The sequence below is a fragment of the Anopheles funestus genome, chromosome 2RL, assembly GCF_943734845.2.
Source record: "Anopheles funestus chromosome 2RL, idAnoFuneDA-416_04, whole genome shotgun sequence".
NCBI lineage: Eukaryota > Metazoa > Arthropoda > Insecta > Diptera > Culicidae > Anopheles > Anopheles funestus.
In genome coordinates this window covers 100,558,375-100,573,302 of record NC_064598.1, presented here as the reverse complement: position 1 = coordinate 100,573,302, position 14,928 = coordinate 100,558,375, and the positions used below count along the sequence as shown (strand labels likewise).

The window sequence follows — 14,928 nt, the reverse complement described above, 5'->3', positions numbered from 1 at the left end:
CAAACATGCAAGACAAAATCAAACTGTTTTGTTCTATGTCGTGTTTGTCTGGTTTGTTCTATGCAGGTTGACAGAGCACCTCCATATGATTGCTTGGGTTTGTTCTTGTGGTTTTGTCTGGTTTGTCTTGTTCGAGAAGTGACAGCGCGCTGCCTAAGGCTATAGCCCTAGGTTTTTTAGGAAATTTTGCAAAAATATTTAAATGTGATATATTTTAATGCGAATTTGTTGCAATAAGTTTCTTTTCACTCAAATAATGCTTTAAATTAAAAATAAAATAAAAAATCAGAAAAAAAATTTTAAAAAATTTTCAACTCAAAAATTTCATAAGGCTTACCCCTTAGGCGCTGCTCTGGGATTTGTCGTATACGACGAACGACAACGACAAGTTTTATGGGTGCTCTAGGATTTGTCGTCACACAAACTGTCAAACAGAGAAGGAACGTCAAACCGTAATAATAAGAAGAAAAACATCAAATCATCAAACATACAAAACTAACAATAAAGCGTCCTAAAATCTGAGTTCCTTTGCCTAAACTTGTTAGACTGGCCGCTTTAATTAAAATTCAGTTAAAAATGAAGCACATTGGACAACTTGCGTCCATTTAATTTCTGCTGCAACAATTTGTTCTTTTTTGACAACCAAGATGCACCAAGATTTACGAGGTTTATAGAAAAAACAAATTGATTTGTATAACGACAGATGTATGATGATGTTTTACAGGATTTGACAGAGCACCTTCATACAGCTCCATACGTTTGTTTTTGTCGTTCGTCGTATACGATAAATCCCAGAGCAGCGCCTTACGTTTTTTTTTGGGAAATTTTGCAAAAAAATTTAAATTGATTTATTTTAATGCCAATTGGTTGCAATGTGTTTCTTTTCACTCAAATAATGTTTAAAACAAAAAAAAAATGAAAAATTATAAAAAATTAAAAAAATTATAAAAATTTGAAAATTTCACAAGGCTCATTTTTGCACCAAGTTTTGCCTATAACTCGGTCGGTATCTAACGGATGATCAATCTTTAACCTGTGGTCGATAGATGGCACCAATGGCTACATTTTCTTCTTGGACGGTCATGCCCTCAGATGTCTGTGCCAGAAGTTATTCGAGGAACTAAGTTCCATACCCTGTTTGAGAAAATGTAAAATTTTCTTCATTTTTGAGCAATGTAGCAAAATTTAAAAATGTGATATATTTGAATGCGAATTTGTTGCAATAAGTTTCTTTTCACTCAAATAATGCTTTAAATTAAAAATAGAAGAAAAAATCAGAAAAAAATTTAAAAAAATTTTTCAACTCGAAAATTTCATAAGGCTTACCCCTTACGTTTTTTTGGGAAATTTTGCAAAAAAAAATTAAATTGATTTATTTTAATGCCAATTGGTTGCAATGTGTTTCTTTTCACTCAAATAACGCTTTAAATTAAAAAAAATAATAAAAAATAATTAAAAATATAAAAATTCTAAAGCCATGAAAATTTCATAAGGCTTAGCTAGTGGGTCAAGAGCGAAAGAGGTATTTCAATCACTCCGGTCATCTTATTCTGCGCGCTCCAGCACAGCTCACGGGAAAAAGAGGTAGCTGTATCACAGGAATAGCTCCTTCGTGCAGCGCTCCTTGTGGAGCGAAACTTCGCTCCTGGGAGCGCATCGCACAATCGCTCTTGTGTGCAGCGCTCCCTGTGGAGCTACCTCAAGCGCACCGCACACTTTAGAAGGCGAGAGCGGTGCGCTCCGCTCTTCCAAAAGAGCTACTTGACCCTACACTAGTTACCGGCACGCATGGTAGAGGTGCAAAGCGTGCTCCTTGGCTGGAAGAAAAGAAGCTCAACTTTCAGGAGATGCATCAGGACTAGGAGGATAACGGTCCTGGACCGAGTTTCCTGAAAAGTAGATTGATGAACTGGTCATGTTTATTGGAGCTCATGTCGGTCATTCTTGGCTTATTAGACTTTTATTTTTACTACTTAGCCGAATAGTCTTTGCAACGGGGAGACGATCTGGATGGGGTTTGATACCCGAAATGTCATCTTTTCAGTCATATTGCAGCTCCAATTAGACGTCACATTACATAGCACCCTGTATCGCGGTGTAAAATGATGCTAATTGGGACTGTTGTTGTTATGCGAGGAGTGAAGCGCCGTGTGGCAATTGTTTGAACGTGCATTAACCGGCAAAATTAGCATTCGTAATCGTATTCTGTTATGTTACAAGTGGATTTAGACAATATTTAACATTATTCTTGTGATAAAAGCTCACCATTAGCCAGAAACAACGATACACACTGTTCAACTGTGCCTTTTACATCATACCGGCAAACGATCATGCCTGATCGTGTACCACGGAAGGAGCATAAAAAACATCTTGCGGTTGTTTTGATGCTCGGTTTAAACCCCCACCGTATTATTATTAGCTCATCGCGCGAAGGAGAAGCTGCGTCATCTTAGTGCACATATGGATACATAAGCCTCCACGCGTGCAGTCGTTCAAGTGCGGAGGTGTTCAATAGATTGTATAATACCACCCAATGTTCTACAGCAACGGGCCCCCACGCCTACGACCAATTATCCATGGTTCTTCTGAGCTGAAGGAAGCATTTTCAAGGTGTTTTAACCCGCTTATGTGGAAGTGTTGGTCTTCTGGCTAACTCAAGAAGTGAATGTTGTTTGAAGTGTGCCCCAAAGTGTTCATCTAGAATGGGACGTGTTCGTGGTGCTGTGCTGGCAATCGTATTGCTCACCTTATGCGCACGTTATGCCGCTTGTGAAAAGTACGAATACATAAACCTACCGAAAGCGCATCTTCCGATGTATTTCCGGCGGTTTCCGGCTCTTGAAAAGCAATGTGCAGAAGACGAAACGTGTCCCTATCGGGCGGTAATAGCAAGCCAAAGTTACCAGAATCGTAAGGATGCCTGCTGGGGCTACGAAGACGGATGTACGGAACCGAACCGATACGTGAACCATACCTGCCCCGGAAGCCACATCGGATACGTGAAAAGCAAAGAGGTTCAGCTGGACACGTTCTACAGCCAGGCAGATTTCGGTATGTTACAGCTAGCACACCGTGGAAAAGCAAACGAAGAAGATACCCAAAAATGACCAGGGGCGTATGTATATGGCGATACGCGATTGAGATAAGCAAAGGAATACAATATAACGCTTCATGAGGATTTTCTTCATTCGCTTCCACGATGACGCAGCACCTCATCTACACTATTTCGCCATTAAATGTGCCTTTACGCCCCATTAAATCAAGCCAGTTTTAATTGGTTGCCGGTTCGTTTCGTTACAGGTTTTGTGCGGGATCAAATTCGCGAAACGCGCATCATGTGCGAACCCCAGTTCCCACACGATTCGTCACTGGAGTGCTCGAAGTATCTACGCTTCTGTCGCGGCCGCAATTTGATGATCAATTTCACCGATCTTGCACACCGCCGGTCCGAACCGTTGCGCTACAAGATGGATGTGCTGAGTTCGGGGCAGATCGGGGGCCACTGTCGGCTGCACGGTGAGCGGTTGCGGGACGAACTGCAGCACATAAGTCCACTGCAATCGTGGGGCCCGGAGTTGCGGTTTTTCGAACGTCTTGAACGTCCCCCGATCGAGGACGGCAAGTGCGATGTGGTGATCGAGAAGCCTGCTTTCATCATGAAGATCGATGCCGCCATCAATATGTATCATCATTTCTGTGATTTTTTAAACCTGTACGCTTCGTTGCACGTGAACCTGTCACAGCCGGGTGCCTTCGATACGGATACACACGTTTTGATCTGGGAATCGTTCACGTATCTGTCACCGTTCGCGGAAACGTTCAAGGTGTTCACGAAGAATCCTATTGTGGATTTAAAAACGTATGCCGGGAAGGTGGTGTGTTTTAGAAATCTCGTCCTACCGCTGTTGCCACGCATGATTTTTGGCCTATACTACAACACACCGATCGTAAGTTGTACTTAGAATAGAGAAGTATAATTTGCGTACTAATATGTTTGTGTCTACTTTTAGATTTATGGCTGTGAAAACAGTGGTCTCTTTCATGCATTTTCCGAGCACGTTCTTCACCGGTTGAAAATAAGAATGTCCGCACGTGCGGACGATCGCCTGCGAATCACATTCCTTTCACGTCAAACGCGTTATCGACGAGTGCTGAATGAAGATGAGCTCATGGGTAGAATTGCAAAAAACCCAAACTATGTCGTGCAGCGTGTGAGCTACGGCCATGAACTATCGTTCGTGGAGCAGCTGCGAATAACGCGCAACAGTGATATCTTTATCGGTATGCACGGTGCTGGGTTAACGCACTTACTCTTCCTACCCAAGTGGGCCACCCTGTTCGAGCTGTACCATTGTGAGGATCCTAACTGTTACCGAGATTTGGCACGACTCCGGGGCGTGCACTATCTCACCTGGGAACGGGATCACCTCGTCTATCCGGAGGGCGAAGGAAAACATCCGGAACGTGACGAACGGCACGCAAAGTTCACCAACTATGCGTTCGATGTGAACGAATTCGAACGTTTGGTCGCGAATGCGGCGACACATGTAAAGAGCCACAAAGAGTTTCAGAAATTTTTACACTTAGCAGCAAACCGTCCAGCAAAGAAAGATGAGCTTTAGACAGGGTGACAACAACTTATATCAATAATGCAAACGAATTCTCGCCTTATAATACTAACAACCGGGAATTGTGTTCCCGTGAAATGGCTTTTTAGTGTAGTGGGGAAATGGGTGGAATGCTTGTGCTCGTTTTATTGACGAGCGCGACACAACTCGTACTTATTAAACGTCGTAAGCTTTACGTACAGATGAGATTGGCTTGGAACCGGATGGCTTTACATATGATATTTATACTCTCACAAAGGCTAACTCGAGTCTTCTTAGTGTCTTACGGAAAAGGGGAAGCAAACAGTATTTTTTTAATCCAAAAAAAAAAACGCATGTGTAATACCATTTTACCAACAACTGTGTTTTACTTTACACTCGATTACACTTTATTCTGTTCGAAGGCGATTTTGATGACGATGGTGCTGTATGTCCGCTAGTGTTCAATATGAGTTAAATTTTAAGCCTAATGTATCGTTAAATAATTTTAGTTTAATGAATCCTTTTGCCTATGCCTATAACCAAATGGCCATCATTATGACTAGATTGTTCGCGAACGGACTTTTTGGATGTGAATAAATACCACAAACGTGGCGTATTACCATATCTTTAACTTAACATTATTAACGTACAGGAAGCATACCGCTACACACACCATAAACATATAATAACCGATGATCGTGAGGGCAGCTGCACTTCCCAGCAGGAACGTTTGAAATACCAGATTCACCAGTCCGGTGAGTAGGTTTGCGATGAGGAAAAAAAACAGCCCGTTCGCATTTATCGCTTGCAGCACGAGCGGTACGTACGGAATACAGAAATCATCCGTCTTCATAATCTGGTCCGGCGATTTCGGTTCCTCGAACCGGACAAAGTAAACGAATAGCTCGAAAAACATAAACAGCGCCGTCACGCTACTCCCGATCGCCAATATCCAGAAGCAATAGCCCATGTTGGCGAGACGGCGCGAAATTCCGAACATGTCCTCACATACGTAGATCATCTTCCAGCAGACAACGGCTATGATGGCAATTTTGGCCGCTCGCCGAAGAAACTTCTTCGCCAGCGTTATCTCATCCGAGGGTCGTACAACCCATCCGATGTACACGGAGGCAAGGAACAGAGCAAGGTACCCTGGTAGTGATACGATTCCTTCCCGGTTGGCAGAGAAGAAGGATGTCCGGTGCGTGTCCGCACTAAGCACGTATCGAGATACACCAAGATGAAGCATCATTTCATGGCAGCAGAGCAGCGTAATGGCCACGAATTTAATCACCTCCGGATCTTGTATCAGATCCATGATGAGCGTACCGGCAAACTTCACGAACGCGAGTGTGATGAAAAAATTCCAGTGTACTCCATACTCGGACACGTGCAGTTGATAGTCCAGCTCGTTGGTGAGGAAAAAGCGGCAAAAGCCGAGAAGGAACAAAGGTGCCGTCCCGGAAAAAACTTTACATACTCTGGCCGTATTCACACGTCGTTCGTCAGCGGGACGTACCCTGTACACGATACCGTTGCTGAATACGTACAGTCCCACGCCGATGTCCATAAGCCCGTAACCAAACGTTTCCGTTTTGGCAAGCTCTCGTGGAAAGCAGTGAAAATCCACCGCCAGTATGCAGACGGCCGTCGTAAGGTTTACCAACGCTCGGACACAGGTAAGAAATTGGGGTGACTTCCCAGGCACCTGTACAAACGGCATCAGGTGCAATCGGTGACGGATCTGATGGACGGCTGATATCGTGGACAGGACGAGCAGCGTAAGCGTTATGTTAAGCGCTAACCGGTGTAGCACGGTGACAAGCAATATGAACGGCAGCACGATAAGGAAAAACTCGACCAAAAATCGAAGCGGTATGTGTGTGATGCTGGCCACTGCGATGAGTTGAACCGTGTGAAACACACTGAACACGGGCGGTGTGATGTGCAGAAACACGTTGATGGCGGTAGTTCCGTTGTTGTTTTCCATCAGGCTTTCGTGCAGTGCACGATAATCGGTTGGATCCATGTTTCGGTGCACTGTTTGGAATGTTACGGGTGGAAGAGCGTGTTGAAACTAAATTAAACACTGGCCGAGTTTTTTATCGGCGAAGATGCTACGAAAGCAAAACATAAATAAATAACAATTACCTGTCAAACCTGCCTCGTTTGACGTTTCGAGATTGGCGCTTTTGCTGCATGGGCCACTTACAAATTCAAACTTATTACGAACACGTGGGAAAGAGTGAAATTTGGAAAGTAGTTTTTCAACCGTGTTTTCTCAACTTGGTTTGAAATGTGTACGCAGGCAAGATAATACGCAAGTTACTTAACTCATATATTTACTTACATTATAGTTTGAAATAATACTACATAATCACGATGACGACGAGCGTATCATTTACATTTCGACATCGTTCTGTCCAAATGCTTCTCCAGCATATTGCAAAGCTCAACCCTTGACGACCGCCGTTTTGTATATACCTTTACTGACCTTTACTAGCTCTTCACCACAGTTTTTCTGATCTGTTCGAGTCAAATACGCACGGGAGATCTTTGCACTATCCAGCACAGCGTACGCCTTCTTCATCGTTTCAATGTCTGGATGTCGTTTGCGGGTCAAAATCCATGCTACCTCTGTGGATGGGGAAAACGGGGGAAATATAAAGCATTCAAATGAAAGGAACACTTGATATTGAGGATACCCACTTGCATTAATGAAGCCACGAAGATCGGAACAGGCATACACGACAGCAAACGTTTTGTAATCGGTACCCAAAACCCAGTACGGCGCTTCGACGTTAACTGTACGAAGGGTGAGTGAATGATTTATTGAAAACCAAAACATCTTGATTGAGGATTTCATACTTACAAGGTGCGCTTGGGAACTTAACTGCCAGTTTTGCAGACTGCACGATTCTTGCTGATCCACTAATGCTGTTATCATTTCCCGTTCTGAAAAAAGAAGTGAGTTATACTCAAAAGTGATTATTTGCATCTTATGAAACTAGTACATATTTAGCTCTACTTACAGTGAGTTTTTCTGCGTGTTCAGCACCCCTATCGTACCGTCCGGATTGAGCGAATAATCAGCCGTTATGCATTTCCCGCCCAGTTCGAAGAAAAACGGATATTTTTCCTGCTCGTACCAGCGGCCAAGATATGCATAGGTATCAAAATTCTCCTCCACAGGTACTTTGGGACATTTTCCAAATCCAGGAACCTGAGCCTCCACGCATGTCAGTCGACAAACGAGCAGTCCCAGCAGACAGACACCGATCTTCGTCCACCGTGGTACGCTTGAGAGAAGTTAAAGAAAATAATAAAGCAGGCAAATGGCTAATGCACAACAGGGGAGAAGATTCATTAGGTTTTAATTGGGTGTCTAATTGTTGAAGTTGCGAACCATGTAACTGCCATAATGAGTTGTCACAATGTGAAGAAAGTCCTTCACGTGTTTCATTGTCTTGTACGCAAGAATCTTCATTTTCTCTTTTATCTTGCACACGCATGATACAAATGAACACTGCTAATTGTGGCAGATTGACACACGCTTCAAATTGCGCTATGTGAAGCGTTTAAAGAGAAAGTATGGAGCTGACGTGAGGCCATGAATATCTCGGTGACCCTAATCTAGCGAGATTTAGCGAGATGAATATCGTGTAATTTAAATAACCTACACATGATGCTGGTTTGATCTTGTAAGTCAAGACGTCAAAACAAAAAAAGATTCAACCTAAATAAAGTCTTGTCGACCAATCAGCTCGAAAATAATTGACTTTCATCATATCTAACGACGGTGAAAAGAAGCGATCGTTCGATTAAAAAGAATTAGTCACAGATTTAACTGAAGTTGAGCAACCTTTTCGGAACATAAGACAAATTAGAAACGATTTACCACGGTGTAAAACGCCGCGGCTCTTTTTACAGTACATCCACCTTTTGTCACGTATCCAAAAAATGGCCCCAAGGTCACGCTTTGGCCTCTCAAACAGCCCTTCTAATGATCGATGACCGAACAAGCCGGCCCATGGTAAACTTGATTGCACAATAACCTGTCGATAGCGTACAAACAAGATTAATGGAACTACACCTAGCGGAAGGTGTATAAGTAGCAACGATTTTTTTGGTTACACAAAATAAAATGAAGAAAGTAATTAAATGCACTTTTGACGTTGAGTGCATCCAACCGCTTATCATCGAAGCAAGTTGATTTAAATCAGATTTATAATACAATCAAAAAACCACTAATTTCAGATTAAGGTATCCTCTAGTGAGCTTTTCCCTTATTGCTTATCGGAAGCCTATTATTTGCTAAACCTCAACCGAAAGGAGAGCTAGAAAAAAAAACAAAAAAAAAAACGATCATTACGTTGGGAGCATCGAACGCACGGTTCGGATGCATCATGTATATGCCTGGCGGGGTTTTTTGGCTTTTCGCTTCGATTTTTGGTTACGACGTTATGAAATGGAAAAAGGAGGAAATTTAAAGCTTTGCTTTACTCTGCGTTCCCCATTTCTTTGTGAACACGTGCACAACGCGTACGAGCGAAAGAAAGATGGCGCGCGCCGACGAAGAATACGGTTCCGTTACGGATCGTGTAGGTTTGAATGGATGCTGGATGAGAAGTGTGATGTTGTAATTGGGGAAAGAGTATGGATGATATGCGGGGTGTTCCGACGTCATGGATGTGGTTTGTTGTTTGTTTGGTTAGTTTCAAATGTCTTATCAAATCAAACAAGCGGACCGTATGACCGCCGCACGTGTAAGGCCATGGCGTGTGTCCATGCATCCAATCGAACAGCCAAACGGCAGTCAAATTTGAATGGGTGGGTTTCGTGTTTTGGGAAGGTTTTACATGGCATTATGCAATAATTGGGGTTTGAGTTTTTGTGTGTATTGATCCGGTTCCTGGGTATGGGCCATACGCCGACTGTGATCGTCAGTGATTAACATAACGGAAATATTTAATTGAAGCAATAAAGCTAAGAGATATGAGACATTGTTCAATACAATAAACATTCCAATAATACTTAGCAGATTTAATAATTGAACAAAATTGTTTAAACTATCTCCAAAACGGGGGGTTCAATCTGTGATTTTAATGTTTAAAATATCTCAATACCTCAATCTCAATAGCAATAACATTAGCATTCGCCTCCGACTTTCTTTCTATAGAGCCTCCGGGCATTCAACCACAAAGAAGAAATTTTTTACCTTGATGATCTTCTGTTCCAATCTTCTCGTCAAACGAACCTAGTATCCTGATGGTGTTATTCATCTGTAGCGCTCTCTTTTTATTAACGTAACGATCCACTAGATCATGGCTACTACTACATATGTGATGGTTTATCTAAAGATTTATGTACCTGGTAATTAACATGAATTATAAGGAATTTCAATCGATCCAAAAACTGTAGCATATGAAGCAAGATATAAAGGAACCACCCCTAAATTCGCCTTACCGCGTATACATACAATGACGAGTGCATATGTTGCCTCATTCCACGAAGGTAATTATTTAGACACCGTTTTCGTAGGTACTAGCCCGAAAACCTAACCTTGGATTCCGTACAAGATGACATACCCAATGACGCCCATTGTATCCGGTTCTGGATGAATCTGCCGAAAGACTTTGAGCACTTTACGTCTGGTGTTTTCGATGTTCGTCACTGCCGTAAATTGGCTGTTTGTACACTTTGTCGAAACTGTTATTATTCGGTCTCGATTGGTTGAGATCACGTACGTAGCAGAGAGATCTGAAGAATCTCCCAGAAAAATGATCTTTTCCTTAAATGATCGAAACTTGGATATCACACAATACACAACCACAACCAACACAAACGTTTTTGTTTTATCACAGTTTTCTTGCTTTTTGTTACACCATTCAACACTCACTTCACAATCGCGATCGTGCTTTTGTCCGACCTGTACGCGCGTACGTCTCGCAAGGGAATGAACGCATCTCGCCTACTGCTGCCGGAATTTAGAGTCACTGGACTCGTTGCAAGCCACACGCGAGTGGAGGGAAATGTTTGAACACGGTGTGAGATGGAGCACGTGTACGTCTTTCTCTTCACCGAAGCAGAAGCTTAATTTTCGTTCCCGGTGCACCATATTGCAGCATACAAGCGTGTGTGTGTGCGAGAAAGTTTTTTTCAATCAAGTAATCTGATACAGGAAAAACAAAAACATTCGATTAAAGTTCATTTACCGGGGATGGACTGAAGTTTGCCAGACACTGGACACATCTTGGACGGCTTTGCTTTGCTGAAGACACGTGAAAATCCCCTCTTTATTTGGCAGATGAAGCAGGTGTGGCTTCTAATTAGCTATCCATAAAAAAAACAACATCAACAAAAAATAGAAGACAAACGAACTGCATCGCGCCAAACATGTCGGTACCGTTTGATTGAGGCTCCATGCGGGTCGTATGATGCTTACGAAAGATATGGTTCAACGTAAAGCTACACGAAATGAGCGTAAAAAATGGACAAAAATTGTTCTTCAGCTTCAACCGTAAGCCACCAAGCAAGCGAGCATAATTTGGCACAACCTGGTAGCCCACATTAAGCCTATGAATGTGGTGCAACGTCTGTTCGAGGGAAGTGTCGTTTAGTGCTGCAATTGTACATGTCTCTTTCTGCAGCATAATTATTTTATTAATATTTTTTTTTGCTACCCCTAACGAGGGCAACAAAATTTACAGCTTGCTCTTGCTTTAATTTCGTTGTTAAACGATGAGTAATTAGGGAGCGAAATAGTGTCTGGAAGTACCAGAGTCACTACTTGCTGTACGTCATTGCGTTAGAGTCCAACAACGACCCATTTTATATTTGAGTGGTGGGTGCTGTGGGTTCATTTTTTATCCTAACCTAGACACCACCCTCGTGGAGGCTGTGTGACAAACCGACAAAATGAAAGTGTGTTTATTGGTGAGTAAATGACAAGCAACAGACATGATAGCTTGTGTAAAGAACAGTTTAGGGAGGTGGTCCATAAAATGGAGGAGAACATACAATAAAATATCTAAGATTAACTGGGAAAGATTTCAAATTTCAATGTCTAAGAGTTATGCAAACTTTGTTGTGGAAATATTTCATGATTAGGAGTAGCAATAAAGATCGCTTTAAGCAAACAGTAATCTACATCATACATATCAAATACATTAGCTTCATTAACTTTTTTTTTGCTTTTTTCGTCTCACTCCAAAATAGGAACAAGAAAATGTCTCACCGACTTTATGGCAGGGGAGTGATTGAACTTCAACGTTGGCGGTTCGTTGCATTGAAAGATCGTTTCTCGCTTTCCTTCTGGCGAGTCGCTGTGCTTGTTTGCTGTGTCTTCAGAAATGGTGGAAACTGGTTTGTTTATACGCCTGCACACCCCCATTCGAAAGCAGCTGGCCGCCTGTATGGATTGCGAAGGTGTGCGAAAGGAAAAGTTCAACACCGTCAACGGACCAAACTTCCAACGGGACGGGGAAGAGGGAACTGCGCGCTAGGGCACAATGGTTTAGTGACCCAGTTTCTTTAGCGTTCCGCTAGCGGCGAAGCAAAAGTCGAAGGTGATCATGAACTTGAGAGCCAACGTTGGTTTGTTGGTTGCATTCAATGGAGAAGATGGATGGAACTGCATCTGCTAAAAATGGTGCATGTTATAATGATGTACAAGACGTGAGTCTTTTGAGGCATTTTTTAAAAAGGTTCACTGTTTAAAATTAACTTTTATTTAGGACTTCCAATAATAGATCAAATGTGAATAAAAATACAAATATAATAAATTCATAAGCCTTAAAACGTAATATTACTGATGATCCTCTAAAACGGGATCGACCGGAATGGATGGTTTGGGTCCCACGGCAAATATCTCGCTGCGTAACTGTTGGAGATCCTGCTCGTTCCGTACAACTACCCCTTCATTACGAGCATCCTGGGTCGTTGGTTCCGTTGGATCGATAGCTGGCTCGGGTGGAGGCAACGTCACACAGTCTTCCTGATTTGTGCGGAGGAAGAACGTACGAGAAATCTTGTACTTATCCAAAACACCGTATGCACGCTGCAGGACAGGACCTCCGGGAAGCCGTTCTCGAGCCATCATCCAAGCGGACACTAGAGACGAATGATCAGTTAACCCATTTGTACTGCTTGTTTGTATACTTGCAGGGACTTACCAGCATGTCCGACCGGACCGAAAGAGCTGCAAGAATACAGCACCGCAAAGGAATCGTAATCTGTGTCCAGCACCATCACTGATGCGTTGTAATTATAGGGGAAGGAGGTGTATTCGATCTGGTAACGACCTTCCTTCGCCTTACCACCCTTATCCATCACTCCCGAGATGATCCTCTCCACGCCATTACTGTGTAAGTAAGACGGTTGTTAGCTGCATTTCCTAAAGAAACATCACACTACTTACAATCGGTTAGTGTACGCATTGCGGACGTAAATCTTCCCATCGGCTCTTTGCTCGTACGTAACCGAAACACATTTCGTAGCAACCTCCGTGACCGTAAAGTAACGTTCGATCTCGTACCAAGTTCCAAGGAAACGCGTTCTGTTGAAGCGTTGTATAGGCGAATAGTCCGGACATGTACCAAAACCAGGGATCTGCGTGTTCACCAATGTTACGAGGCTAGCCAGCACAAACACTGCCACCGTCTTCCAGCAAATCCCGACATACTTGGAGCTTTTCATCCTCTTCGTTTAGTGTTCTCGCGATGCGCACAGGACGCGAACTGGGTATCGAATAACCTTACCCGCCAGCCAGGTGATGGGCTTTTATATTTGTTGTCGTCTACCTCGTGCCTGTCCGTCACTGCTCTCCAGAACTTCCATGGGGATCGTCGCTGTGTCTGAGCCTCTTTCGCGGCCTTTCACCCAACCAACCGGGGCGGGTGTCTCAACCGTAGGCAAGCGGTAGGTTCAAAAGAAGACTCCGACCAGCAAGCCAACCCAGAGTTGTGCTTTCTCAGGGCGTGTTGTTGTTGTCTTACTTATTGTCGGTAACTTGGTAAGGGAGAGCGATCTGTTCCAGCAATATTCTCCACACGAGACACTCCTTCACATTGTGGAATTGGGCCAACAGCATCGGCCTGTTCCGATCAGGCACTGGTTTCGATCAAGCATAACCGCCGTCGTTGATTGTACAAGTATACATGTTCGAGCATAAACGTTTCGATAATACACGCCCGATAAGACGATCGTGATCGGACGCATGATTGCAAAATTAGATCGACGAGGCGGTGAAGATGGATGCGCCAGCATTCAAACTGGTTGGCGTTTCATGTTTACCACCAACTGTGTGATAGTTGTAGCCTCAGGAAATTAATTACTTCCGGGCGGAGTTATTGATACGGTTTGTAATAACTTTTGTGATGAGCTGTAGGAATATAGCAGGGATTGAAGCAAAAGATGTAAGCACCTCATGACGTGATGGTTGAAAGTTGCTAATATCCGTTAAAATTGATTGCACGCAGAAATAATCGGAGAACTTAGCTTTTACTTTACAGCTCGTATACAGTTTGAGCTCATAAACAGTACTATTAGTTGCCTTGATTACATTAAGGTGTATTTTTTTCTGATGCTACAGCTAAAAATTAAATATAAAGATGAATGTTCTTTTTGGATACTGTTTGCTCTTAATCTAAGCTTACTCTTATCACATAGCAGACATAATGTGAAAACTAAATAATATGAACATTACTATAAATAAACTACTGCAGCAAAACACCAATAGTGGCTAGAAACATGCTTTATCAACAAAAACTTTAATTCAGTAGACGATAATTGAATTGAACCATCAATCTCAATACTTCGTGACGAGTAGCGCGGAAAAGCCAAAAATAAGCTTTTTATGAGCTTTCACGAGATCTCTCCACTACTTCAAGAGAGATGTTTATCTTGCGTTGTGTTCACGCATCTTGCTGGTCGGGAACGCGATGAAGTGAATCTGTATTCACTTTTTACAGTGCGTGTCGTTGCAGTATAACAATTCACTTTTTTCAATTCCTACCAGCAAAATATCAACTTAAAATTATAACTTTAAAGCAAAATAGGTTGATTCGAAAAAAATGTATTCAAGATATTTATCTACCATATATTTCATGAAAAACTTTTATCGAGAAAATAGTTCTTCTTATTTTTGTATTGAAACCTCTTGATGCGATATATAGGGGTTAGGTATGAAAATCATCGTCTTTATAAAGTAAATCAATCGGCAACATATTCCAAAGATAGATAATATTGGTAACAATAACGTTATCTTATTATTCAAAAGCTTCAACAGACTGCTCCATCCCGAAACCTTAAACATCCATAGTGCGTGAGTTTCTGGAAA

At 42.4% G+C, this 14,928-nt stretch overlaps 4 protein-coding genes across 5 annotated transcripts; 1 reads left to right on the top strand and 3 right to left on the bottom strand.

The window, feature by feature from the left end:
* The first annotated feature begins 1,725 nt into the window (after positions 1 to 1,725).
* Positions 1,726 to 4,982, top strand: LOC125763456 (EGF domain-specific O-linked N-acetylglucosamine transferase). 2 transcript variants are annotated; one of them, XM_049426674.1, is made up of 4 exons: positions 1,726 to 2,009; positions 2,776 to 3,051; positions 3,301 to 3,947; positions 4,011 to 4,982. In XM_049426674.1, the coding sequence occupies exons 1-4, from the start codon at positions 1,916 to 1,918 to the stop codon at positions 4,620 to 4,622; spliced, it is 1,629 nt and encodes a 542-aa protein (XP_049282631.1). In that variant the 5' UTR covers positions 1,726 to 1,915; the 3' UTR covers positions 4,623 to 4,982. The 2 variants fall into 2 exon arrangements, with proteins under 2 accessions (XP_049282631.1, XP_049282630.1); XM_049426673.1 differs by having other exon boundaries at positions 1,730 to 3,051.
* LOC125763477 (uncharacterized) lies at positions 4,954 to 6,718 on the bottom strand. The gene has a single exon (XM_049426715.1). The coding sequence runs from the start codon at positions 6,616 to 6,618 to the stop codon at positions 5,206 to 5,208; it is 1,413 nt and encodes a 470-aa protein (XP_049282672.1). The 5' UTR covers positions 6,619 to 6,718; the 3' UTR covers positions 4,954 to 5,205.
* Positions 6,719 to 6,913: 195 nt separating this feature from the next.
* On the bottom strand, positions 6,914 to 10,647 carry LOC125763588 (apolipoprotein D-like). The gene is made up of 5 exons (XM_049426922.1): positions 10,178 to 10,647; positions 7,622 to 7,888; positions 7,462 to 7,544; positions 7,299 to 7,394; positions 6,914 to 7,226 (listed from the first exon to the last, which is right to left on the bottom strand). The coding sequence occupies exons 1-5, from the start codon at positions 10,189 to 10,191 to the stop codon at positions 7,042 to 7,044; spliced, it is 645 nt and encodes a 214-aa protein (XP_049282879.1). The 5' UTR covers positions 10,192 to 10,647; the 3' UTR covers positions 6,914 to 7,041.
* Positions 10,648 to 11,750: 1,103 nt separating this feature from the next.
* On the bottom strand, positions 11,751 to 14,101 carry LOC125763568 (lopap-like). The gene is made up of 3 exons (XM_049426881.1): positions 13,009 to 14,101; positions 12,764 to 12,951; positions 11,751 to 12,701 (listed from the first exon to the last, which is right to left on the bottom strand). Exons 1-3 carry the CDS (start codon positions 13,284 to 13,286, stop codon positions 12,397 to 12,399), a joined length of 771 nt encoding a protein of 256 aa, XP_049282838.1. The 5' UTR covers positions 13,287 to 14,101; the 3' UTR covers positions 11,751 to 12,396.
* Positions 14,102 to 14,928: the final 827 nt, after the last annotated feature.